The 27,165-nt window shown below is 40.5% G+C and overlaps 2 protein-coding genes and 1 non-coding gene across 8 annotated transcripts in view; 1 reads left to right on the top strand and 2 right to left on the bottom strand.

Moving 5' to 3' along the window:
- Positions 1–9,727, top strand: part of LOC105488410 (3-hydroxyacyl-CoA dehydratase 3) — a 48,795-nt gene extending 39,068 nt beyond the window's left edge. For all 3 annotated transcript variants that reach the window (XM_011752417.3, XM_011752424.3, XM_071101191.1), the window contains exons 8-11: positions 1,066–1,178; positions 2,521–2,627; positions 3,208–3,339; positions 7,598–9,727. In XM_011752417.3, the coding sequence (XP_011750719.1) occupies positions 1,066–1,178; positions 2,521–2,627; positions 3,208–3,339; positions 7,598–7,674 (429 nt within the window). In that variant the 3' untranslated portion in view covers positions 7,675–9,727. The remainder of the gene's footprint in view (positions 1–1,065; positions 1,179–2,520; positions 2,628–3,207; positions 3,340–7,597) is intronic.
- Positions 1,944–2,044, bottom strand: LOC112428692 (small nucleolar RNA U13). The gene has a single exon (XR_003020750.1). It is a non-coding gene; the product is annotated as a small nucleolar RNA U13 (small nucleolar RNA).
- Positions 9,728–10,056: 329 nt separating the features above from the next.
- The window catches only part of INTS14 (integrator complex subunit 14), a 34,413-nt gene continuing 17,304 nt past the window's right edge, over positions 10,057–27,165 (bottom strand). For all 4 annotated transcript variants that reach the window (XM_011752367.3, XM_011752374.3, XM_011752371.3 and 1 more), the window contains exons 8-12: positions 25,505–25,649; positions 23,648–23,781; positions 16,016–16,134; positions 13,280–13,345; positions 10,057–10,960 (exon numbers count right to left, since the gene is read on the bottom strand). In XM_011752367.3, the coding sequence (XP_011750669.1) occupies positions 10,709–10,960; positions 13,280–13,345; positions 16,016–16,134; positions 23,648–23,781; positions 25,505–25,649 (716 nt within the window). In that variant the 3' untranslated portion in view covers positions 10,057–10,708. The remainder of the gene's footprint in view (positions 10,961–13,279; positions 13,346–16,015; positions 16,135–23,647; positions 23,782–25,504; positions 25,650–27,165) is intronic.

Here is a 27,165-nt window from a genome sequence, read left to right as displayed (position 1 = left end):
GCAAAGGGTTGAGAATATTCTCTAAAGAAGAACTCAAGTTGGGGACTTACCCTATAAGAAATCAAGACAGTATAAAGATTTAGTAACTAATACCATGTTGTATGGTACAAAGATAGTCACATAGACCACGCGAACAGAATAAAACCCAGAAACAGACAACCCATATATATATGAAGAATAGAATGTCTATCGTATATTGGAATGTCTTGCCACAGTGAAAATGAGTGGACTATAGCCACATGCATCAACATAGATGAGTCTCTGGCCCATAACCCTGAGTAAGAAGCAAGTCACAGAATAATACATATAGAATGATTTCAAAAAGTTTTAAAACAGGCAAAATGAAACAATGTACTGTTCAGGAATACATACACAAGCAGTAATCCATAAAGAAAAGCCATGGGCCAGGCGCAGTGGCTCATGCCTATAATCCCAGCACTCTGGGAGGCTGAGGTAAGAGGATCACTTGAGCCCAAGAGTTTGAGCAAGCCTGGCCAACACAGTGAGACCCCATCTCTACAAAAAAATAAAATTAGCCAGTGTGGTAGTACACGCCTGTGATCCCAGCTGCTTGAGAGGCTTCAAGTGGGAGGATTTCTTGAGCCCAGAAGTTCAAGGCTGCAGTGAACCATGATTGTGCCACTGCACTCCAGCCTGGGTGACGGAGTGAGACCTTGTCTCAAAAACAAAAAAAAACATGGAATGATTAACACATGATAGTCGTTACTTATAGGGGTCTCACATTTGTAGTGCTCTATTTCTTAACTTGGATTATGTAAATTCAAATGTTTATTTGGCAGTATTCTTTAGACTGTGTTTGAACATGTGTGTGTATTTTAAGGAAACGATTTATGATATAGTTACACACACAAAATATTGTACCTATCTGGTCACAAAGACTGGTTTGGGCACTTTGCTTGTTCCAGAACTGGAGCAGGATTAAACTGGTAGAGCTCAGTCTTTTCTCTTTGCCTTGCATTTAGTGGGGTTAGGTTTCAGATAACACATTTGTATAACTTTACGTATATTTTATTAACTTTTTTCTCTTTTGGGTCTTTCTAATAGCTCCTTGGAAGAAATTTTATTTTGTTTATCATCTTTGGCACCATGGAAGAAATGCAGAATAAAGCTGTGGTTTTCTTTGTGTTTTATTTGTGGAGCGCAATTGAAATTTTCAGGTGGGTAGAAATGCCAGGATGGTGTTTGAATGCTTCTCCCTCTTTGCAGCAGCTCTGTTCTTGAGGGAGTCATTGTCTTAGCCAGAGTCTCATTTGGTTTGGGACTAAGATTACATATGTGGAGAATTCTGGTTGCATCTATGTGCTCTGCAAAGTTGAGGCAGATTTTTTTAAAGCCGTCATTGGATCATAATACCAGACCGGATACTAGGGAGCAGAAGAGGAGAACCAGAGAAAGGGAAGACTCATCTTACTATGACCTCAGGATCTTGCAGTCTTGGAAAGAGAGGACCCATCCACATGGAAAAATTATTGAAAGGGCTGAAGAAACATGAGGTTGAAGGAGCAATCCAGGTTGGATAGAACTAGTTTAAGACTAAATTTAAGGGATGATAGAAATGAATCTTATACTACAAGATTATTGAAGTTTGAAATGGCCTCTAACCTAATTTTCCCATTCTCGGTTGTTAGTAGAATAAATACCTTTTAAGAAATGGATCTAGTTAAAGTAGATGTATTCTTCTTTACCAGATCCTACACACTCCATATTTCTTCCCTTTCAGTCAGCTGGAGCAAGGATTTTGCAAATGAACTCTTCAGCTCCAGGTTTGGTGGTATTTTGACAAAGTTGCTAGTTGAGAGGGGGAACAGGCCATAGCAGCCTTAAATTGTGTCTTAACCATGGTCTGTGTCCCATGGCACCCAGTGTACCCTCTAATAGCCTTAATACAAAGGTAAAACAGATTATAGGTCCTATGTTTTTCAAATCAGACAGGTAATGTGCTGATGTAACAAGGTTTGAGGGAAGCACATCTCACACAGGAGAGCGAAAATCCAATTATCACACTTATGAGCTATAAAAGGATCAGATTATGGGTCCTTAATGCAATGTTTACTGTTTGAGAAGGAACATTTCTTTTCTTAAGGGATCTCTTTTAAAATAGAGTATGTCTGATTCTAGATTAGAGGTCTTTTGTATACTTTAATTTTGCTAACAACTCACTTATCCAGAAATAAAGTATCTAATATCCTTACTTACTGGGAATGTAGATCAGTACTAGGAATAAAGCCAAACAACGTCTGAGTATCCAGTCCCTATACTGAAAAAAGAGGGTTCCTTTGAGACCTAAACTTAGTCTGCCATTAAAGAGAGTTCACATCCTTTGAAAATTTAGGGCATAGTGTGACAAGTTTATGGGTTGATAGCCAGCTTTATAATTCTGTTCTGAAGAAACCATGTGTGGCTAACTGAGAAATATAATTCATCTATTTAAATGATATTCTAAGGTCGCATTCAGAACCTGAAGCGCCTTTTCACGTTGGAATCACTTATTTTCAATAGGTACTCCTTCTACATGCTGACGTGCATTGACATGGATTGGAAGGTGCTCACATGGCTTCGTTACACTCTGTGGATTCCCTTATATCCACTGGGATGTTTGGCGGAAGGTACTCTCAGGGACTCTTAGCTTTCATAGCTTAGCTCCAGAGGGTACCCAGAGGCTGAGAGACCAGTCCTTTCTTCCCCGGCCTCAGTCCGATAAATGGAAGTGTTGGACTTTTCAGGGATTTCTTTGCATGGGCTTCCTTCCATAATACTCCTGGTACCCAGACTGTTCCAGAAAAGTAGCTCATTTCGTAACATTGGAAAGCCTGGTGGTCCTGTCCTGTATGTTTCCCATTTGTATGATGCTTTTAGTATTCCAAAGGGGATTCTTACTGACAACTTTATTTTATTCTGACAAACATCTTGTACATAAGTCAGCTAGGGATTTTTCTCTCCATTTTATAGAATAGAAGAAGCCCACTGCCATGACTTCCTCATCTGTCTCTCTGTTGACAGGTTGGAGGCTGATCTCTTAGAAAACTAGGGGAAAAAAAGAAGAGGCATGAGCTTTCTGTACAAAGGGAGGAGGAAGCCTTTCTAGCACACCCAGAACTGAAACTTCAGAGTATTAGGGCTGGAAGTTTCTGTCATTAGATGTGACTGTTTCATTTGCTTCTAACAAGTTCTTGTTTCTGTTTTCAGCTATCTCAGTGATTCAGTCCATTCCAATATTCAATGAGACAGGACGATTCAGTTTCACGTTGCCATATCCAGTGAAAATCAAAGTTAGATTTTCCTTTTTTCTTCAGATTTATCTTATAATGATATTTTTAGGTAAGTATTGATTCTGTAATACAGACTTTTTCTTGTCACTTCTTAGAGAGTAGAAATAAGTCATTCAGAAATGTAAAAGTCCATATGAAAATTCTTTTGGGATAGAATTAGAGAATGATTACTTTGCAAAAACAGACCCACTAGGGGAATATGCTATGGTAAGGAAATATTTTTCTAAATCTCCAGTGGTTAAAGTATGTTCTTTAAGTGCTCTTGGTGATTGGGAATATACCATAAGATATTTCTTGTTTAAAACAATGTAAGGGGATAGGCATGGTGGCTTACGCCTGTAATCCCAGCACTTTGGGAGGCTGAGGCTGGCGGATCACGAGGTCAGGAGTTCGAGACCGGCCTGACCAACATGGTGAAACCCCATCTCTACTAAAAATACAAAAATTAGCTGGGCGTGGTGGCGGATGCCTGTAATCCCAGCTAATCAGGAGTCTGAGGCAGGAGAATTGCTTGAACCCGGGAGGCAGAGGTTGCAGTGAGCTGAGATTATGCCATTGCACTCCATCCTGGGCAACAGAGCAGGACTCTATCTCAAAAAAAAAAAAAAAAGTAAGGAGCTCTTTTAAAATAGACTAAGAAGCTCCCACTATTACTAATTTCAGTAGCACATTCCTCATCCAGAGTTTATAGAGGTGATAAGACAGCTGGCAGCAAGGAAGGGAGAAGGGAATAAAGGCCTCTGAGCAGCCAAGGGTTGTCGTAAAGTCTTCCACCTCACAGTAGGAAAGTTCCCTGCTCCTCATGGAAAACCTGCTGACTTATTAATTTATGTTTATATAAAATCATAAATTCATGCCTTACTTTATAAAAACTAAGAACAGAGGGAAATGTTTCCTTTTCCTAAGGGAAAAGGAAATAAACTTAAATTATTACAAATACGACAAATTTTAAAGGTTTCCCAACTATAAGGATTTTTTTGTTGTTTTTGTTAAATTTTTTTTAGAGGCCGGGTATGGTGGCTTATGTCTGTAATCCCAGCACTTTGGGAGGATGAGGTGGGCAGATCACTTGAGGTCAGGAGTTCAAGACCAACCTGGCCAACATGGCGAAACCCCATCTCTACTAAAAATACAAAAATTAGTGGCTGGGCGCGGTGGCTCACGCCTGTAATCCCAGCACTTTGGGAGGCCGAGGTGGGCGGATCACAAGGTCAGGAGATCGAGACCATCCTGGCTAACACTGTGAAACCCCGTCTCTACTAAAAATGCAAAAAATTAGCCGGGCGAGGCGGCGGGCGCCTGTAGTCCCAGCTACTCGGGAGGCTGAGGCAGGAGAATGGCGTGAACCCGGGAGGCGGAGCTTGCAGTGAGCCGAGATCGCGCCACTGCACTCCAGCCTGGGCGACTAAGCGAGACTCTGTCTCAAAAAAAAAAAAAAAAAAAATTAGCTGGGCATGGTGGCGCATGCCTGTAATTCCAGCTACTTGGGAGGCCGAGGCAAGAGAATCGCTTGAACCCAGGGGGCAGAGGTTACAATGAACTGAGATTGTGCCACTGCACTGCAGCCTGTGTGACAGAGCGAGACTCTGTCTCAAAAAAAAATTTTATTAGTAATCAATATTTGGTAATTTCTAAATGCAACTATACATGATTCTATCCATATTATCTATATTCTATACGTAGATGTGAAAATACATACATTCTTATATGTAGGTTAAATACAATTTGAGAAAAACAAGTAATTTTTTCCCTTTAAGAGCAGACTGTTTAATACTTATTGATTTGAATATGACAACTAAGAATATAAAAAGTCAGAATGAAAGGAATTTTGTCATTAAATATATTGAGAGGAGAAAACACTGATTATCATACATAGAACTTTACATGTTTAATGATAAGACAAGCTCCTAACTATAAGGACTTTTTAAAGTTTTGATACATTTTAGTGGTAATTTATATATATTTCCTTGCTTTATTTCACAAAAGACTTAAGGTAGCCCTAAATAAATGTAACTGTCCAGTCTTCTAGCCATAGAAGGATGCAACAAGTGTATTAGTTCTCTATTGCTGTGTAACAAATGACCCCAAAACTTAGCAGCTGAAAACAATAAACAGTTATTATCTCACATAGTTTCCGAAGGTCAGGAAGCAGCCTGGCTGGGTGGTACTGGCTCAGGGTCTCATGAGGTTTCAGTCAGGCTGTCAGCTGGGGCTGCAGTTTCTGTAGACTTGACTGGGGCTGGAGGATCTGCTCCAAGCTCACTCTTGTGGCTGTTGACAGGAGGCTTCGGTTTCTTGCCATAGCCCCTCTCCATATGGCTACTCATGGCATGGCTTCCCCCACCCAGAGCAATTGGTTAGAGAGAGAGAGCCAGAAGCCATAGTGCCTAATCTCAGAAGTGACAAACCATCACACAGACCAACCCAGTATAACATGGGAGGGGACTACACAAAGGTATGAAATAACGGGTGGTAGAGGTTGTTGGGATCGTTGTTGCGGCTTGTGACCCTGGACAGTGAGAGGAAGACCATGCAAGGTAAGCCCAGGAAGCGAGAAAGCCCAGTGGTCTTGGTCCTTTAGTGTTGGGGGAGGAGAGACTTACACCATAGTGTTAGGAGCCCCTTAGTGTACCAGTGTATGGCAGATGTACAGTTAAATAGTATACATTGTAGGCCCACGTCATTTGCAAAAGGTTAACGTCTACTTCTTTTTTTCTATTTCAGCAAAGGGTATAATCCATTTAAGAAAGATTGCCAACCAAAACTATTAAAATGTTTTGCCCTTGAAGAGAGGAACCCTCAGTTCAGAAAATGTACTCATTAAAGACAGCTTTTTACCTTTATTACTGTATAAATTCAGTATAACTAGGCCCCATGAAATGGGCATAAGATAGAGAGGAATAAATATTGGAAAGACATTTAAAATACTTTAGTAAACAGGGTAGAGGGGTGGAAATATTTTAAAGTGCATTGCCTTACTATCTTTCTTTGTGTTGTTTATATTGTTGTACACTCTAATTTGCAAGATTTTATGTTCATATCTAGTTTGCTTATAATAAATACATAGTTGCTCTTTTCTTATTATTTAGAATGAAGTAAATCCTAAATTCACATTTATAATTTTGAAGCAGCATAAACAGCTAGTTAACATTTGTATCTAGGTCAGAGGACTTTTCTTTCAGTTTTTTTTTTTTTTTTTTGGTGAGACAAAGTCTTGCTTTGTCGCCCAGGCTAGAGTGCAGTGGCACAATCTTTGCTCACTGCAACCTCTGCCTCAAAAGTTGAAGCAATTCTCTTGCCTCAGCCTCCAGAGTAGCTGGGATTACAGGCACCTGTCACTATACCTGGCTGATTTTTGTATTTTTAGTAGAGATGGGGGTATCACCATGTTGGCCAGGCTGGTCTCGAACTCCTGACCTCAGGTGATCCACCCACCTTGGTCTTCCGAAGTGCTGGGATTACAGGCGTGAGCCACTGTGCCTGGCCATGTTCTTGAGTAGCCTTGAATTAAAAATTAGGTTGTTTCTGCACTTTAGATTTCTGCATTTCATTGTATGTAAATTTTACTGTAAAAGAAAGAATATCGAACTATACCTATGTGAAGAATTGGGTGGGTGAGGTATATTGATATCCGAAACCGAACATTGAAGTGCATAAAAAATGAGATGGCTGAAGAGATAAATAGATGAATAGGGATGTGATACAGCCAGTATAGTAAAAAGCAGTAAATCTAGGTGTTCACTGTACAATGATTTAATCTTCTGCGTGTTTGAAAATTTTATAAGGAAAAAAATATGTTTTAAACCCACTGGGAGGCTGGGTGTGGTGGCTTATGCCTGTAATCCCAGTACTTTGGGAGGCCAAGCCAGCCATATCATTTGAGGTCAGGAGTTTGAGATCAGCCTGACCAACATGGTGAAACCCCACCTCTACTAAAAATACAAAAAATTAGCCAGGCGTGGTGGTGGACGCTTGTAATCCCAGCTACTCAGGAGGCTGAGGCAGGAGGATTGCTTGAACCTGAGAGGTGGAGGTTGCAGTGAGCTGAGACCGTGCCACTGCACTCCAGCCTGGGCGACGGAATGAGACTCTGTCGCAAAAATAGTAAGAAATAAATAAACACACTGGGGAAAAATTGGTTTGTGTCTATCGTTAATTTGTTCTAAGTTGTACTCCTTCCTGAGCCGCTGCAATGAGCTTTTTGCTGTGGGATATGACAGACAGCTAGATACTGTCCCTGCCACAAGAGCTTCTGGTTATAAATAGACAAAGACTCTAATTTCTAATTGACCTCTTTTCTTTTTCAGGGTTATACATAAATTTTCGTCACCTTTATAAACAGCGCAGACGGCGCTATGGACAAAAAAAGAAAAAGATCCACTAAAAAGAAAGATTTAGATGGCTTCTTGCCAGTTTGAGCCTAATCTGATTCTTACAGTTTTACCTTCTTGTACCAATGTAAAAGTTTTTTTAATGTTAAATGATTAAATTCTCAGTGAGGCTATCTTCCTTTTCCCCAGTAACATTCCTGAATTTACTGTTATCTTGTTGTAGTAATTGCATGACATGGATTCCTGATATCTGATGAGAGGTTCATTCTTGTGTATTCAGTTAATGACACCAAAAGGCGCAGCCCACCCCAACCCTGTCTCATGTTCAGTCTGTCTAATTCATGCCAGAGATTTTTTTTTCAAAAAGTGCTTTATCCCTACAATGTACTGACGGTTCTTACAGTTGAGATTTGTTCTTTTCAGCTATTGCTTGTGAAAAAAAGCAAGACTATGTCACTCTATAGAAGACTGTTAAAGTGACTCAGGCAGGACTTAATTATTCTGTACCTAAGGGGTTACTTGTTTAGTGGGATGGCATTGACTTTTTGAAAGTGAAGTAGACTGAGTCATTGATAAAACATTTCTAAGAGTGGGGCTCGAGAACATGTTTTACATGTGACATCCTTTGGCTTAACAACATCGATTATTGTAGTGCTCAGTAGTGTGGGCATTGAAGAGGCACAGAATGCTTTGAAAGAAACTAATCAGAATCTTGGAACAGCATGATCATGCCATTCTTAAGTAAATAACTATTTTCAACACTGAAGAAAAGTGAAACATTATTTAGAAAACAATGAGATTATAAGTTCCAAACTCAGCCAGGAATGTGGCTCACACCTGTAATCCCAGCACTTTGGGACACCTAGGTGGGAGCATCACTTGAAGCCAGGAGTTCAAGACCAGCCTGGGCAACATAGTGAGACCCCTATCTCTACAAAAAATAAAAATATTAGCTGGGTGTGGTGGCACACACCTGTAGTCCCAGCTACTCAAGAGGCTGAGAAGGGAGGATCCTGAGCCCAGGAGGTCAAGGCTGCAGTGAGCCGAGATTGCCACTGCACTGCAGCTGGGGTGACAGTGGAAGACCCTGTCTCAAAAAAACCAAACCACACACACACACACACACACACACACACACACACACACACACGGTCCAAATGGTAGCAGGGATCCAAAGGGAACACAATATGTAGATCAAACTGGCAGTAACACCGTGTACAGCCTTTGACAAACTAGAAACATTAGAGTAGGCCAAACACACCTCCAAACTGTCTTAGGCTGTGCGCAAACACAAAAAATGGCAGCCTTCCATCTCCTGCACTGGCTGAGTCCATTTACTTGTATATTTGTTCTAGTGAGTGGTGAGTGAGTGATGGGACTACATTTTTTGCATAGACCTCAAAAATAACTTCATTCTGCTGCTTGTTCATATGGCTTTTTAAAACCCATCTGCCATAGAACACTGAAAACAGAGAGAACTTTGGGGTGAACAGCGCTGATCCTTTAACAAAGATTTCTGGCAGGAAACTCACAAAAAGGAGAACTGAAAATTTAGACATACAGTTGGCCATTGTAAAAAACATCAGTTTCCTCTCATACATTCCAAGTAAACCAAGTAAAATAAGTGTTGGAATAACACTTGCATAGAAGAATTTAAGGAGTGATAGCTCTTTCTGTTCTGCCATTCCCAACATTCCTGGGGGAAAGGAGACTCAATGAGTTAATACTATTTCACTGAGCCCAAGATGGAAACTTGGTTTGATCTAAAACATCTGATTAACATAGGCTAGCTGATTTCTTAAAAATTCGTTGCATTGAAGGATAGTTTGCATGTCTGTAACACCTGTCAATACTTGTTCGTATTGATTTCTGATATTCTTGCAGCTGACTATGTGTAATTGGGCAGATCAGCTTTGCAGTAGATTATGCTGCATCGTCGTGGCAAATTCTGTATTCTTAGTGATTGTTACAAACCCCTTTATTGCTGTCTGAGAAAGTGAAAGATTGTGTATTTCTATTAAAACATTTACAATCAAAATTCTAATGACTGTGCTTAAAGATAATTTAGTCTAGTGGTTTTCTGTTAGTGATAAAGTCCTTTGTTCAGGCAAAATATTATGTAGCAGTTCAGCATGTTAAACCAAAAACAGTTGCTCTGGTTGAAGCCTGAGAGTTACAGGGAAGGTGGTGCAACTGAAAAACACTGATGATGTAGACAAAGCCTCAAGAAGTTGCCCAAAGTCATAATGCTAGCTGGCAAATTGGAACCGTAATTAACTTTGGAATCAGTGATCTGTCAGGATTATCTAGCTAGAACCTTGCTTAGGCAATGAGGCCTAATCACTGTCAGAAATAAGGAAACCTCATGATTTATGAATCTATGGCACTTAGAAAGTTGAAATTAAAGTGATAAGACAGACCAAAAGACAAAGGTCTTAGTTTCATAGTGAAACCATTTTATAGAAAATCAAGTATTTTGTTGTCATTGAAAAAAAACCTGGAAGAAATAGGACTCATTTTACACATTAATGGTTGCTCTTTAAAAGTTAGAATCTCAAGAGACACCAAAAGCACCTAAGAGTTATCACCACATTTTGCCCAAGTTCTAAGGAAAGTTCTGAAACTTAGTGGTGTTGTGTTTGTACTCAGCAAGCTCCAGACAGTCTGAGTTGCTCATTCCATGAACAGAAGCTTGAAAATGCCCTATACAGTTGAGATATAAACTGGAGAGAAGAGGTGAAGCTTTCAGGAAGCCAGAGAGCCCTTGCCGGTCAGGTTTCCTGAGGAAGGCAGGGGTGCTCTATGCTCATCAGTCCTTCAAGCCTCTCAGGAAATGTGCCCATCATGGGAACAGCAGCTATCTTCCAAGCTTAAAAATTATGAGTCCCAGGAAGTTAAAGCCCAACCAGCCAACCATCTTCACATCCTTCTCATACTAGTAGAGTCATTCAAAACAGCACATGGTGCTTCTGAGGCAGCCTCAGGAAGGTCTTTGGGTGGCTCTTCCAGAGGTGAACATACCGGAAAGGTTTTACCTAAATCATTTTCAGTTGAAAGAAAAAAGAAGGAAAGCTCCAAAAGTCAGTTTCAAATTCTTTCAGTGCTGCTCCCAGAGAAGTCCGTGTGCAAAGGTGTGATGTTCTGGTCATAAGCGGCATACTCAGAGGTGCCGGTACTGGCCAGTTTGAGCTGCTGGGCAGCATGGGTCAGCTGGAATGCAGCATCAGGGTGGGCTGTGTCAGGCAGCAGTGTGCATTCCCTTTCCAGCATATCAGCCACCCCTTTCAGCAGGTCCAGGAAACCAAAGGCTAGAGCGGCCTTTCGCAAACGGTTCAGCTCCTGAAACAAGACAGAAAATCACCAATGCTCCTGAAATGTGTTCTCAACACATACTTTCTAAGTGCTCAGCTTAGAAATAAGTTCTCCTTGACTGAACTTCAGGGAGCAATTTTCTATGAGAACAAATGTTTATTTAGGGATGCCAGTAACAAGAATGTGATGGTTTTACTGGGAAGTGGTTCCTCTGCAGGTGACCAGAAGCTGGCTAAGGAAGACAGTGAGCTGAATGAAACAACGTCATCATCACAGTTAATGAGCATTTATGCCACACGTGGTAGTCAGCACTTTGCATCCATCATTTCATTACTCCTAACTTTAAGAAGGAGTACTTTCCCCTTGTTACTTAGGTATGGAAAAGACTTGCCCTCAATCTGAAAAGGCTCTTAACCCCACTGTGGCAGGGCCTCAGACTAAGAGGCAGGGCCTCAGACTAAGACAATAAACAGGCTCAGAGGAGGCCCTGGAGGAGTCAGAGTGGAAACACCAACAAAAAGAAAGGCTGGTTAGTGATAGAAGCAGATAAATAAGAAGTGCCCCAACAACCCCTTAGTGGAGTGGTCTGGGCAAGTTGTGTAGCCTCTCTGGGTCTCAAAGACCTCATTTATAAAATGAGGAGAATAACCCCTTCCTTACCCACTGCAGGGGCTGAAGCAGTTTCTCTAGGCTCTTTTGAGCTCTAATATGTAGAATGATATAAAACCAGAAAAGAGAAATGGGCTCTCTGACTTATCTTTCTACTATCATTTGTTTAAAAAGCGGAAAGTTAAGAAGGCCAAACAAGTGTGTCATCATGAGTAAATAGCTGATGACTGTAGGAAGCTCTGCAGGGAGGATGGACTGCATGGATTATGGGCTTCAGTTAGGGAGGGGCCTGGCTGGCTGAGAAGCTCTGCAGTTGAACTCTGATTAAAGCTGTTTTATTTCACCAGCTTACTACTTAATTAGGTTTGAAGACAACAGTGACATAAAGGTAATGAGATAACACCCAGACAAAGTAGCATGTATCTTCTCCCATTAAGATGCTAGCCTGAGGCTGGCTATGTGTGCCGATATTTTAGAATTAGAAAGCTACGACACAAATGACATGCTTTATGCTGCACTTAATTTAATTCCAGCCAAACACCAGAACAATAGGGGAGAATCAAGGAGCAAACCTAAATGTTCCCCACTCTACCCCACCCCCTGTAACTTAATAGTCTCTTCACCAATGGTTCTGGATCAGCTACATATGATTCTGGAGGGCCATCTCCTCTGCAATTCATAAATGTGTAATGTCAGATGTCATTCCTAGAAGCAGATTCTCTGGTGCAATAAGAATGTTCTGGGGTGACTGGGTGGGGTGGCTCATGCTTGTAATCCCAGCACCTTTGGGAAGGCGAGGCGGGTGGATTACCTGAGGTCAGGAGTTCGAGACCAGCCTGGCCAACATAGCAAAACCCCATCTCTACAAAAAAATACAAAAATTGGGCCTGGAACGGTGGCTCATGCCTGTAATCCCAGCACTTTGGGAGACTGAGGTGGGCGGATTACCCAAGGTCAGGAGTTCAAGACCAGTCTGGCCAACATGGTGAAACCCCGTCTCTATTAAAAATACAAAAATTAGCCGGGCATGGTGGCACACACCTGTAATACCAGCTACTTGGGAGGCTGAGGCAAGAGAATTGCTTGAGCCCAGGAGGCAGAGGTTGCAGTGAGCTGAGATCATGCTACTGCACTCCAGCCTGGCTGACAGAGTGAGACTCTGTCTCAAAAAACAAACAAAAATTAGCTGGGTGTGGTGGCACGTGCCTGTAGTACCAGCTACTTGGGAGGCTGAGGCAGGAGAATCACTTGAATGCATGAGGCGGAGGTTGCAGTGACCCAAGATCTCACCATGGCACTCCAGCCTGGGCAACAGAGTGTGACTCCGTCTCAAGAAAAAAAAAAAAAAAAAGAATGTTCCGGACAATTCCCCATCCAGGAAGCCACATACATTGGTTGCCTGGGGTTGGCCTGGATACCCATATAGGAGTGATGAGGAGAGTTCAGGGCTATGACCCACAGGTCCTCTCAGCTGCTTCCATCAGTCATTCATTCACAGCAGCCCCAACACAGAAAAACCCTCTGCCTGTACAGAATGAGGCCATTTAAACCCTTCTAATTTTTGGATTTTAGGGAAGGAACAGACCTATCACTTTTACTGAGTTTATTTGAAAAAACTGAGACCCAAGTCACACATCTCTAATGCCTGCCCATATTCACACTGCCATCTCACAGTTCTACTATTATGAACCATATATTTGAGGTACCTCCTCTTCCACTATATTCTAACTGTCTCACCTTATAGAATGTCTGTGTTTTTTCAGGTAGTTTCCTTGCATTTCTTAAAATCTTCTGTACATCTGTCTATTAAGGGTAAAAAAAAAAAATCCAACATTAGAATTCTGTGGTAAAAAGGGGAAAAATATAAAAGAATGGATCTAAATGTTTAAAGAAATGAAAATGAGAACACAGCTACAATGTCAAGATGAGGATCCCTTCTGTGTTAATGTCAGTTCAACATTAGTAAAGCACTCCCTCCTTCAAAAGGCTTGATAGTAAAATAAATCCCCTGACAGAAACAAACTTGCCTCATAAAAATGTACCCAGTAAACCCATACATCTATCACCAGAACAAAGACCATTCAATGGGGAAAAAATAGTCTTTTCAACATTTGGTGCTGAGACAACTGGATATCCACATGCAAAAGAATAATGTTGGACCCTTACATAATACCATATACAAAAAATTAACTCAAAATGGATCAGAGACCTACATGTAAAAGCTAAAACTATAGAACTCTTAGAAAAAACAGGGGCCAGGTGCAGTGGTGTGCCCCTGTAATCCCAGCTACTCAGGAGGATGGCTTGAGGCCAGAAGTTTGAGACCAGCTTGGGCAACACAGTGAGATGCGTTTCTCAAGGGAAGAAGAAAAAGAAAACAAAGAAATCTTTATGACCTTGGATTTGGCAATGATCTCTTAAGACAGCAAAAAGCACAAACAACAAAAGCAAAAAACAAAATTTGACTTCTTCAAAACCAAAAACTTTTGTGTATCAAAGGATACTATAAAGAGAGTGAAAAGATAACTCACAAAATGGGAGAAGATATTTGCAAATCATATCTGCTAAGGATCATACTATCTAGAATATATAAAAAAACCCAACAACAAAAAGACAAACCCAATTAAAAAATGGACAAAGAACTTGAGTATATACTTCTCCAAATAATATACACAAATGGCCAATAAGCACGGGAAAAGATGCACATTACTAGTCATTGAGGAAATGCAAAGACACAGACATACCACTTCACACCTACTATGATAGCTATACGATAATAATAAAAGGAAAACAACGAGTATTGGTAGGAATGTGGAGAAAGTGGAACATTTATACACTACTAGCAGGAATGTAAAATGGTGCAGCTACTGTGAAAGAGTGTGGCAATTCCTCAATAAGTTAAGCAGAATTGCTGTCTGACCCAGCAAACCCATTCCCATTAAAATACATACCCAAGAGTATTGAAAACAAATATTCAGACAAAAACTTATACATGAATGCTCGTAACAGCATTATGCACAATAGCCAAAAGGTAACCCTAATGTCCATCGACTGAGGAATAATCAAAATGTGACACATACATATAGACATATGGAATATTAGCCATAAAAAGGAATGAAGTACTGATACGTACTACAACATGAATAAACCTTGAAAACATCATGTTAAGTACAAGAAGTCAAACACAAAAGGCCACAAATTGTATGATTCTGTTTATATGAAATATCTAGAATAGGTAAGTCCATAGAGACAGAAAGCAAATGAGTGGTTGCCGGGGCCTGGGAGAAGGAATGTGGAGTGACTTTTCTAATGGGCAGAGGGTTTCCTTTTGAAGTGATTAAAATGTTCTGGAACTAGAGAGTGGTGATGGTACACTGTGAATGCACTAAATGGGACTGAATTGTGTACTTTAAAATGGTTGAAGATACATTTTATGTATATTTTACCAGAATAAGTAAAATAAACCCAAGAACAAAAGAATTTTTTTCTATAGTAGTCAAGATTCAAACAAAAAAATTTAAAAAAATAAGAAAAGCTCAGCTATAACTGGTGGTGAAAGTGGTTCTAATATCCCTCTGACAAGGAAGTACTGGGCCAGGGACATCAGCAAAATAGAAGACCCCGATTTTCCAACAAAGAGGCCCCTGACACATTAGCCTTGGCAGGATGTGGTTCAGTCTCCATGGAAAGGGGGCTCAGAGACTGTGCAGTCAACAGAAACTACTTTTGTTGTCCAAATGGACTGACTGTGTCTTCTCATTTGGTTTAAGTTGAACTTACTGGAGGAACAAATATAATAAAGGTGCTCAAAGGAGAAAAAAGTTTCAGTAAGTGATTTTTAAAAACAGGTATAAATGACTTTTTGTTGATGAAAGGAGAAATGTTCCTGAATACCTTGCCTGAAAGCATCATTCTTTGATAATCATATTATCATAGCTTCCTATGAAAGTGTTTTTGTGGAATATAATTCTATGGATTGAGTTCTACTGAAGGGATGGAAGAAATATCGTTATGAAGACTTTTACATCTTTTCCAAAACTGTTGTTAAATACCCATTATGTTATTTAATGCCTCACCATATAAAAATTTCACACTAAAATTCAATGCTAGGAAAATATGTCTCTCTAGACAAACTGACAAATGTCCTTTTTTCAGACACGAACAACTGACCTTGTCAACAGGAAGCTCAGAGCCAAAATGCTCACGTAAAATTATCATTTTGCCTTGGGTTCCTGGCACTATTGTCTTCCTTCTTCCTCTAGGATTCTTATTGCTCTAAATTTTGTAAAAAATGATTTTGCTATATACATGTTTTACTGTAGGGCATCTCAAATCCCTTTTGGAAATAATGACAAACATTAGAAGTAAATGAATTACTAAGTATCAAAGGAAAAGAAAATCAAATAAAATGCTTGCCTGCCTACCCAAATGCCTCCTGTCCCCAGTGGAAAGCAACATAAATGGTAATGTTACCTGCAGGCCGCTGGGTTTGATCCAGACGGTCACATTCTGGGCATAACTGCGTTTGTTTTTGGGCTGCAGGGGGAATGGGCTCTTATTGTCATCCTCGCCATAAGGGTTTTCTTTAGCATCTTAAAAGAAAAGACATTCTTGAAATGACATCTGGCAAAACACAATCAGTTACATTTCCAATTAGACTAGAAGCTCTTTGAATCACTCAATCTTTGATATCCTATCACTTTGTTAATTAAGAAAATCCATTAACTTCAGTCAGGTTGGAGAACCTGTTCTCAACAGAAAGCCACTGATGTAGGAGGCCCATTTAAGTGAAAAACAGCTTAATGTTTTTAAAGAAACAAGCTTCACTTATCTGATTTATAAATTAAGGTCAAAGACTAAAACAAATACATATTTAAAAATATACATATACACATACATACACACAGACACACACATATATACTGCAATTCTATATAGTCTAACCCAGTGCTCTCCCACTGAACTTTCTGTATGACGGAAATGTTCTATATCTGTGCTGTCTAATATGGTAGCTACTAACTACTGAGCACTTGACCTGTGGCTAGTGTGACTGAGAAACTGAATTTTAAATTTTATTTAATTTTAATTAAATTTAATGTGGCCAGTAGCTACTGGATTAGAGAGCACAGGTCTAGGCATTAAAATAATTAAAAAGGAAAACTATATATAGCCAAATTAAGGCAAAGGGCAAGACAAGAAATACTTTTATTGGTGAAGCATACCCCAATATGGCTTTTTAGTTTATTGCTTCCAAAAATGTAAAGCCATGTTGGTTTTATAGCTACATGAACAAACAGGGTTTGTCTCTGTACCTGCTTCCTGAGCCTATGAAACTGCCACAAACTTATAAAGCACGCATACTTCTAACGGTGTATTTGATCTTTATTATTATTACCACGTTCTGGTATAGACAGATCAGGAGTCATTTTCCTACAAGTTCAGAGAACTTAAATCCCTTGCCCAAACGTTCATGGTGAAAAATGTAATTAGACCAGTCTGTCTAACTGAGCCAGACATTCTCTTTTTTTTTTTTTTTTTTTTTTGAGACGGAGTCTTGCTCTGTCACCCAGGCTGGAGTGCGGTGGCCGGATCTCTGCTCACTGCAAGCTCCGCCTCCCGGGTTTACGCCATTCTCCTGGCTCAGCCTCCCGAGTAGCTGGGACTACAGGCGCTCGCCACCTCGCCCGGCTAGTTTTTTGTACTTTTTAGTAGAGACGGGGTTTCACCGTGTTAGCCAGGATGGTCTCGATCTCCTGACCTCGTGATCCGCCCGTCTCGGCCTCCCAAAGTGCTGGGATTACAGGCTTGAGCCATCGCGCCCGGCCGAGCCACACATTCTCTACCCTGGATTTGGTCATTAACTGAAACACCTTGATACTGGCCCAACACTTCCTTTGCCAACTCTCCTCAGCCCTGACTCCTCCATAAAACACTGGCCCAACTCTCCGGACATATCTCCATTAATATTTGTCAATATATAAACCTTCTGAGTCAGGCTAAGGTCCTATAAGTCCTTTCCCACACAATAGCTCATTTCCAACTTTCCTGCTATTTCTATTACTCCCCACTGCCTAGAATGTTCTCCCTTCTCACTCACTCATTTACTTATTCACTTATTCATTCATTATCTATAGTAAGACCCCGCTACGTAGCAAGCACTGTGCCAGGAATTGTGCCTAGAGAAAATACTTTTCAGCCTCAAGGAACTTACAGAATAAAGAATATTTATTAAATTCCAACTAGGTGCCAGATACTTTACATATTCAACTTCTCTCTTTACAGCAACTCTAGAGTGAAGATGTTATTAATCCCATTAAAGATGAGGAAACTAAGGCACAGAGAGGTTGGATTTATATAAGGTTTCACAGTGACTCAGTTGGGCCTGTTTCCAAAGCCAACACTTTTTCCACCATTCAACACTGCCATTCCTTACCTGTCCAAACTTACCTACCTATATTCCAAGTCCAGATCCTATCTTACCCCTTCCATGAAATTGTTTCAAGTTTTTCTGGCAGATAGTGGCTTTTCTTAGACCCTTTTATCCCCTAGCACTTAGTATCACTACCAAACATTTCAACATCTAATCAGAGCCTATGTTGTACTGTCTGTCATTAGTTGTCTGGAGCCTATATGTGGTAACTAACTGGCTTAGGAGACAGGAAATATTACATTTATGAAAGAAGAAATAAAAAATATGATAGTATAAACAAAAAATAAAAATTATAAGATAAATTGGAAGATACAGAAGACAGAAAAAATTTAAAAAATGGGAAAATGGGCAGAAAGAGATAGAAAATTACAAATACAAATCACAAATATATGTTTCAGAAAAGGAGAACAGAGAATACAGAAAGAGGAAATCAAAGAAATAATTGATCTTCCCAATACTGAAGAACATGAATTGCCAGACGGAAAGGGTCTACTGAGTGCCTAGCAAAATGAATGAAGAGACCAACATTCTGAAATTCAGAACACCAGGGATACAAAGAAGATCACCGAGGAATATGGAGAAAATACAGTTCAGGGTCAAAGGTCTTTGAGTCACCATGGCACTAACTTTCCATAGCAACACTGGACTCCAGAAGAGACAACAGAGTAATGCTTCAAAACTCTGAGGGAAAATGACTTATGACTTCCAACTTAGAACTCAATTCCTAACCAAACTATCATTAAGAATAAAGAATGAAATAAACATATATATATTTCCAAAATACACAAGATTTCAAAATATTTACTTCTCATGTATCCTTTTTTTCAGGAGTTGTTGTGAACAGGAGATCCATAGGAGAGATGTAAAGGGGAGACTCAGGACGACACCTATGCAACAGGTCTGGGGAATAACCATACCATTTATGAAGCAGGAGGATGGGAGATGATGCTAAGAAAAAAAAGGAAACTGATAAAATACCTGAAAAATGTATTTTACTTAGGGAGGAATTAGTCAGTTATATAGAAAACAAGCAAAGAAAAAAAAATAGCTGGGACTGAGCTAGGGGACAAAAAGCTGCAAAAACAAAGGAAATATAAATTGGTATACCACATAGCTTAGTTGTAAATAACATTTACATCATCTAACAAGGACTGAATACTGATTTAACCAAAAAGAACATTATAACTCTATTGGGAGGATAGGAGGAGGGAAAATGTGCATCTTGTGTAGGTGGGTGGGAGATGGCAGTGTTAATAGAGCTAAATACTCATCCTTTAAAAAGTCAAAAAATGGCATCTAAAATGGGGAAAAGGGCTGGGTGTGGTGGCTCACGCCTGTAATCCCAACAGTTTGGGAGGCTAAGGTGGAGGATTGCTTTAGCCCAGGAGTTTGAGACCAGCCTTGGCAACATAGTGAGACCTTGTCTATATAAAAAAATCAAAAAAATTAGCCAGGCATGGTGGCATGCACCTGTGGTCCCAGCCACATGGGAGGCTGAGGTGGGAGGATCACTTGAGAGGTCAAGGCTGCAGTGAGCCAAGATTGTGCCACTGCACTTCAGCCTGGGTGACAGGTTGAGACCCTGTCTCAAAAAATAAATAAAAATAAATAAAACAGGAGGCTGGGCATGGAGGCTCACACCTGTAATCCCAGCACTTTGGGAGGCCAAGGCAGGCGGATCACTTGAGGTCAGGAGTTTGAGACCAGACTGGCCAACATGGTGAAACCCCGTACCTACTAAAAATACAAAAATTAGCCAAGCGTGGTGGTGGGTTCCAGCTACTGGGGAGGCTGAGGCACGAGAATTGCTTGAATACAGGAGGCAGAAGTTGTAGTGAGCTGAGATCACACCACTGCACTCCGGCCTGGGCAATAGAGCGACATCTCAAAATAAATAACCAAAATAATAATAATAATAAAATGGGAGAACCCCTGACAGAACTAGGGACATACCTACATTATTTAGAAATGTAAATAAGGCTGGGCACGGTGGCTCACACCTGTAATCCCAGCACTTTGGGAGGCCGAGGCAGGAGGATTACTTGAGGTCAGGAGTTTGAGACCAGCCTGACCAACAACATGGTGAAACTCTGTCTCTACTAAAAATACAACAATTAGCCGGGCATGGTGGCTTGTCCCTATAGTCACAGCTATTAGGGAGGCTGAGGCAGAAGAATCGCTTCAACCTGGGAGGTGAAGGTTGCAGTGAACCAAGATCGCACCACTGCACTCCAGCCTGGGCGACGGAGTGAGACTCTGTATCAATAAAATAAAATAAAATAAAATAAAAATAAATAAATAAATAAATACCAAAAGAAACAAATACATTTTAAAAAGTAGTTGTCTCTAGGAACAGAACTGGGAGTAGGAGGGATTGGTACAAACAATAGTGCTATTTGCATGTTTTGCTCAACAACCCTCTGAGGTAGGTTTTATTATTAATTGTTATTTGTTATAATTCCAATTCTAAGACTGCTGTGAGAGTTAAATGATATGGTACCCTCATTATGTCCAGCACAGTGCCTAGCACAAAGTTAAGTTCATTATAATATTAGCTATTATTATCCACACTGAAAAGCGGAACAGACCAAGAAGGAGGAAAAAACAACATGAACACAGGGTAGAATGAACAGCAGTTCAACTGGAATGAAGAACAACTGTAACAAGCCAAGTGTTGCTACATTGGAAGCCAGATCAGAAAGGAGTCTGAATGCTACTACCATCTTAGATTATAGATATGCATCTTTGGTGAAAACCATCACAATAGTCTAGTCGGACGTTGGCAAACTTTTTCTGTGAGGGCCAGACAGGTTGGAGTGCAGTGGTGCAATCAGGCTTCACTGCAGCCTCTGCTTCCTGGGCTCAAGCGATCCTTCCACCTCAGCCCCCTGAGTAACTGGGACCACAGGTGCACACCACCATGCTGGGCTAACTTTTGTATTTGTGGTAGAGATACAGTTTCGCCATGTAGGCCAGGCTTGTCTCAAACTCCTGGACTCAAGTGATCCACCTGCCTTGGCCTCCCAAAGTACTGGGATTACAGGCATGAGCCACCATGCCTGCCTGAATATTTATCATTTCTTTATGTTGTGAATATTAAAAATCCTCTCTTCTAGCTTTTTGAAAATATATGCTTGGCCGGGCGCGGTGGCTCAAGCCTGTAATCCCAGCACTTTGGGAGGCCGAGACGGGTGGATCACGAGGTCAGGAGATCGAGACCATCCTGGCTAACACGGTGAAACCCCGTCTCTACTAAAAAATACAAAAAACTAGCCGGGCGCGGTGGCGGGCGCCTGTAGTCCCAGCTACTCGGGAGGTTGAGGCAGGAGAATGGCGTGAACCCGGGAGGCGGAGCTTGCGGTGAGCTGAGATCCGGCCACTGCACTCCAGCCTGGGCGACAGAGCGAGACTCCGTCTCAAAAAAAAAAAAAAAAAAAAAAAAAAGAAAATATATGCTAAATTATTGTGAGCAATATTCACACTACAATGCTATAGAGCACTGAACTTATTCCTCCCTAACAGCTGTAATTTTGTATCTGTTACCTCTCCCTATTCTCCTCTCCTCACTACCCTTCCCAACCTCTAATGACCATGATTCTAGATTCTACTCTCTACTTCTATCTCATTTTTGTTTAGCTTCCATATATAGGTGAGAACATGTGGTATTTATTCCAAATTTATTTTTGTACACAAAAACTCAAAATTTGTGAACCACTGCCCTGAGCGATCTCCCTCATTCCCACCATTTTAACTATTTGTGATAGCTTTACAACCTAAAATTTAATCTCCAACTCTGCCCTCTCTCCTCAACTTCAGACTTCTACAGAATTGTCTCTAGGCACCTCCATCTATATCTCATAGGCACAAACTCAACATAAACAAAATACGTTCTTCCCAAATTTACTCTTCTCTCTCTATTATCTATTTCAACTAATAGTACTACCTTTCACCCTACAGCCCAGGTCAGAAACCTGGGATCATTTTTAACACTTCTCTCTCCTTTATTTTCAAATCCAAACGTTATTGATCCTACTTCCTAAATGTATTTTACCCCCAGTTATTACCACGGTCTGGCTCTCATCTTCACATTTCCAGGACTAACACCGTAACTTTCAGCCACAGGTCCTTGCCTTTTCAAATCCACACTCCACATACATATCTTTCTAAATACAAATTTCTTATCTCTCACTTGGATTATGGCCATATTGTACAACTGCAGGGGGCACCAGCCCCTAAAATATAGTTTGCTAACTGGTATCCCCCTGTTCTCACTGTAGCCAGAAGGATCTGATCACATTACTCCTCTTCAGTGGCTTCCCAGTATCTGCAAGATAAATTCCTGGTTCTTCACATTTCAGACAAGGCCACTCTAGCTACTACCAATCTCCAACCTACCATCTGCCCCTCCCACACCCACTCTCACATTTTGTGCTGCAGTTCCTTTTCTTTCTGTAGGTGTTCTGTTTGCCCAGGATGCCCTTTCTTCCCTTCATTAGCTTAGCAAGTTCCTCCTTTTCTTCAAAACTCAACTAGGGTATTTCTCCTCTTTGAAGATTCTCCTGAGTCCTCTAGGCAGAGCTCATCATCATCTCCTACAGGCTAACTCTGATTTGTGCCAGTCTGTGATCATTCCACTTTCCACTAGACTTTGAACAACTCCAGCTAACTCTTTTATCCCCTAGGCCTGGCATGGAACAGGTTGCTTGGTAGATGTTCCTGAAATTGAAATGGGCCCAAATGAGTCAAAGATGACTCTACAGTTGGAACCTGAGTAGCTAGTGGCACAAATGCCTTAATCAAAAGGAGGAGGAAAATCAGAAGGAGGAATAGTTTGAGGAGAAACGAGTGCGGGACAACAGGTCTGTAACAAACAGCTGAGCTTGAGACTGTGATAGAATATTCAGGTGGAGAGATCCAACTAGGAACTGGAAATATGATATGCAAATTCTGGGGAGAGATCAGGTGAGACCAGAGCTACAGATTTGGGAAATGTGAAGTTATTACAGCTGATAAAATAACCAAGGGAGAAGAATAACCAAAGAGAAGAAGGCAAAGAACAACATGTTGGAAATCATGAGGCAAGGGAAAGAAAAGACAAAACAAAGACAAAAAGAAAAGTCTGCCAAAGAAAAAGTCAAATAGGTACCAGAAGCAATGTCAGGAAAGCTACAGAAAAACAGTTTCAAGAAGGAAGGATTACATTATCTAGGAATGACAGGAAATTACTTGAGTTGAACTATAGTACACCAAAAAATTATGGAGATTAGCTTTTCACTCTAAGCCACTGAAGAGTTTATTTATTTAAAGCAATCTAAATGTTGATTTCTCCCGAGCTGTAAAATTCAGGAGTTCAAACATCAAACTCTCTTCAAGTTTTCCATGTACACATCCAGCATCATCTGAGGCCATGGCATACTAGTAAGGGAGATGAGTCAGTTCTCTGACTCATCTCTCACAGTCAGAGATGTCTCTGCACAGTCAGAGACATTGAGAACAGCAGAATGAAACAAATGAAACAGCAGAATGAAACAAATGAAACAGCAGAATGAAAACAAAGTCAAGATAACAAAGTCAAGATAAGTACAAGAATGAAACAAATGAACAGCAGAATGAAACAAATGAAACAGCAGAATGAAAACAAAGTCAAGATAAGTAAAATCTGATCTGGATTATACCTGAAATAGGACCCAATTGTGCCATTTTCCCTAGCCATGGGAGAGGTTCTGGGCCAGGCTCAAAGAGAGACATCATGAGGTTTGATTTCTTCTTGCTGTCAGCTTGGGAGTAGAGCATTCCATGCCATTCAGGACTAGATGGAGAGAAGACAGAAGATCAGAAGAACATCAAGCCTGAGACTGTCAAGTTAAATAAGTCTAGCCTGTATTTTTCTCTTGAGAGACACAGGCTTCAGCTTTGAAATTAGGCACATTACTTTTACCAAAGCCAAATCTTAAACTGAAAATGCATACTGCTCTCCCCTAATATTTCCATTCTTCTGGGATATTTATTATTATTCAGGTAAAATTATGTGGATATGGAAATCAAAAGCAGTCTTGAAAGAGAAAAAACAAATCATAAAGAGTAGCAAGTAGCTGGAGAGGTGATGAGGAGGGGTAAAGGCTGTGACCTATAGGTCCTGTCAGCTGCCTCACTAAGCCACTCACAGCAGCACCAAGAGAAGCCCTTCTACCACAGGGCACAAGGCCATCATCCTGTTCTGTAAGAGAGACTCTGTCCCCAGTTTCTCAAAGGGTCCCAAATGATTCTCATATTCAAACCAGTACAAGTAGCTTGGGTGCCAAGAAATATAGCAGACTAATACCTAGTAAGATCTGCATTCCTCTTTTTGGACCAGATAATTTTAACTGTAGCAGAAATGGAGCCATGCTTCCTTTGATTAATCCTAACCTCTTGATCTAAACCAGCCAACCCCAGGTAGTGGCCAAAATGATCAGGGACCTCCTCTTTTCTAACAATATGTATTATAGAAAGGGAAATAGATGGTTTTGCAGATTTTGAGACTTCAGAAAATGTAAATGCAGATTTTGAGACTTCAGAAAATGTAAAAGCTAATGGGGTTTCCTCACAGGGAAGGAACACAGCAGAATGATTATGAGGCTCTGGAGTCAGAATGCATGGGTAAGAATCATGGCTCTTTCATTACTAGCTGTGTGACCTTGGGCAAGTTCCACAACCTCTCTAAGCCTCAGTCTCCTCATCTATAAAATAGGGATAATGCTGATACCTCCCATATAGTGTTGTTATGAGGGATTAAATGTGCTAACATATGTAAAATACCTAGAGGAGTGCCTGGCACATAATAAAATGCTCAATGTTATCAGCATCTTTTTTTTGTTTAGTTCTATCCCCTCATTTTATAGATGAGGAGTCTGTGAATCTTGCCTAAGATCCTAAAGCAAGTTAGCATTGCTATAACCAGAACCCAGGTATTCTAGATAGGATTAGAAATAGGAAAATTGAGAAAGGATATAAAATAAAAGCAACATAATTAAAAGGCTCACTCCACACTTCTTCTAGGGAATGATTAAAAGAGTAGTTTAGAAGGTAATAGCAGCTGGGCACTGTGGCTCAATACCCATAATCCCAGCATTTTGGGAGGCCAAGGTGGGAGGATCCTTGAGCCCAGGAGTTCAAGACCAGTCTGGGCAATACAGTGAGACCCCACTTTTATAAATTAAAAAAAAAAAAAAATTAGCCAGGTATGGTGGTGCACACCTGGGTCCTGGCTACTTGGAAGGTGGAGATGGGAGGATTGCTTGAGCCTGGAGGTTGAAGCTGCAGTGAGCCGTGATCATGCCACCGTAACCCTGGGGGACAGAGCAAGATCTTGACTCAAAAAAAAAAAAAAAAAAAAAAAAAAAAAAGGAATGTAGTAGCAGGTGAGAAAGTGTGGCAGGAAAAGGAAAAAGTGACAAGGACCTTTCTATTTCTTTCAGAAAAGTCTGCAAAATACTTCACTTTGTAAAATGATTTTCCCTTTCATTCAACCAAATGTAAACAAAGTTTCCTACCCTAATTGAACAATCGCTACCATTCCTTCCACTTTTAGGCTACCATGGAGCAGGACACAAAAGTTGGGTATTTTGCCTGCAATCTGATTGGCTGAATTTTCATCTTCATTGTCATCAGTGATGCCAGTACCCACCTCATCACCTTCTGTGAAAAAAAAGAGATAACAGGTCAGACTGAAATTACCTACAAAAACCCCAAACCCCAATTTATACTCTTGGATGTTTCTAGCCTTTAAGGGATAGTGTAGAGTTCTAAGGGAATATTATAACACAGGAAAAACTCATTCCAGTTTTCCCATGTCTACATAAAAGTCAGTTTCCACACATTATATGAATTCCATTTATATAAAACATCCAGAATAGGCAAATCTATATATAGAGAAAGGATATTAGTGGTTATTTGGGGTAAGGGAAATGGGGGGAGGTGTCTGGGAGTTGATAAAGGGTACAGGGTTTCTTTTTGGGGTTATAAAAAAGTTCTCAAATTGATTGTGGTGATGGTTGCACAACTCTGCAAATATACTAAAACCCACAAACCACTTTAAATGGGTGAAGTATACGGTATGTGAATTATATCTCAGTAAAGCTGCTGCACACACAAAAATCCATTTTCCACAGTTCCACTAGGATGTTTAGTTAGATGCTATCTGGAAGCTTCAGGCACCCATTTAAACAGAATTAGATACAGAGATGTCAAGTATATTCACAACCAACAGGCTTAGGGCAGCACATGCATGTGAGTTCCCAAAGATAAACAATGATTACTCTATAAGCTTCTTGACTGGATTCTCCAGGTTCTCTCACACTCTGCTGACAGATGAATCTTCCTACAATTAACTTCTCTCTGAAAATATCTATGTCTGTTCTGTTTTGTTCAAAGACTTTCTAATTCAACAGGAAGAATTTGCCCAGTTTAGCTAGACAATTCAACAGCCCTTACAACACGGCCCTATTCTGCCTTCCCATATTTTCCTTTTTCTTTTTTTCTGAGATGGAGTCTTGCTCTGTCGCTCAGGCTGGAGGGCAGTGGCGCGATCTCAGCTCACTGTAAACTCCGCCCACGGGTTCATGCCATTCTCCTGCCTCAGCCTCCTGAGTAGCTGGGACTACAGGTGCCTGCCACCACCCCCGGCTAATTTTTTTTTTTTTTTTTGTATTTTTAGTAGAGATGGGGTTTCACTGTGTTAGCCAGGATGGTCTCAATCTCCTGACCTCGTGATCTGCCCGCCTCAGCCTCCCAAAGTGCTGGGATTACAGGTGTGAGCCACCAAGCCCGGCCACCTTCCTATATTTTTCTTTTCACTATTCTCCTACATAAATGGTTTATTTTGCTCAATTTCTTTTTTGGCCATTATACGGGCATGCAGAATTCCCCAGGGCCTTAGAAATAAGGGAAATCTGCCTGTTCTCTGAGAATAATAATTATCAACACAGTTGAGTATATATCAAGATTATACTATACTTGATATATACTCAGATTATATATCTGTGAGTATATACCAAGATTCTGTCTGCGAACATGTGATTGGTTATAGAATATCCAATACTCCAACTGAGATAACCTGGGCATAAATGGAATGTGGTCATTACTCAGTATGTGAAAACCTGACTACATACACTTCTTAGAGAAAGCTGATAAATATAAAGTGGATGGTCAGCCT

Source organism: Macaca nemestrina, chromosome 7 (assembly GCF_043159975.1).
Source record: "Macaca nemestrina isolate mMacNem1 chromosome 7, mMacNem.hap1, whole genome shotgun sequence".
Lineage (NCBI taxonomy): Eukaryota > Metazoa > Chordata > Mammalia > Primates > Cercopithecidae > Macaca > Macaca nemestrina.
This window is presented reverse-complemented; position numbering and strand designations above follow the sequence as displayed.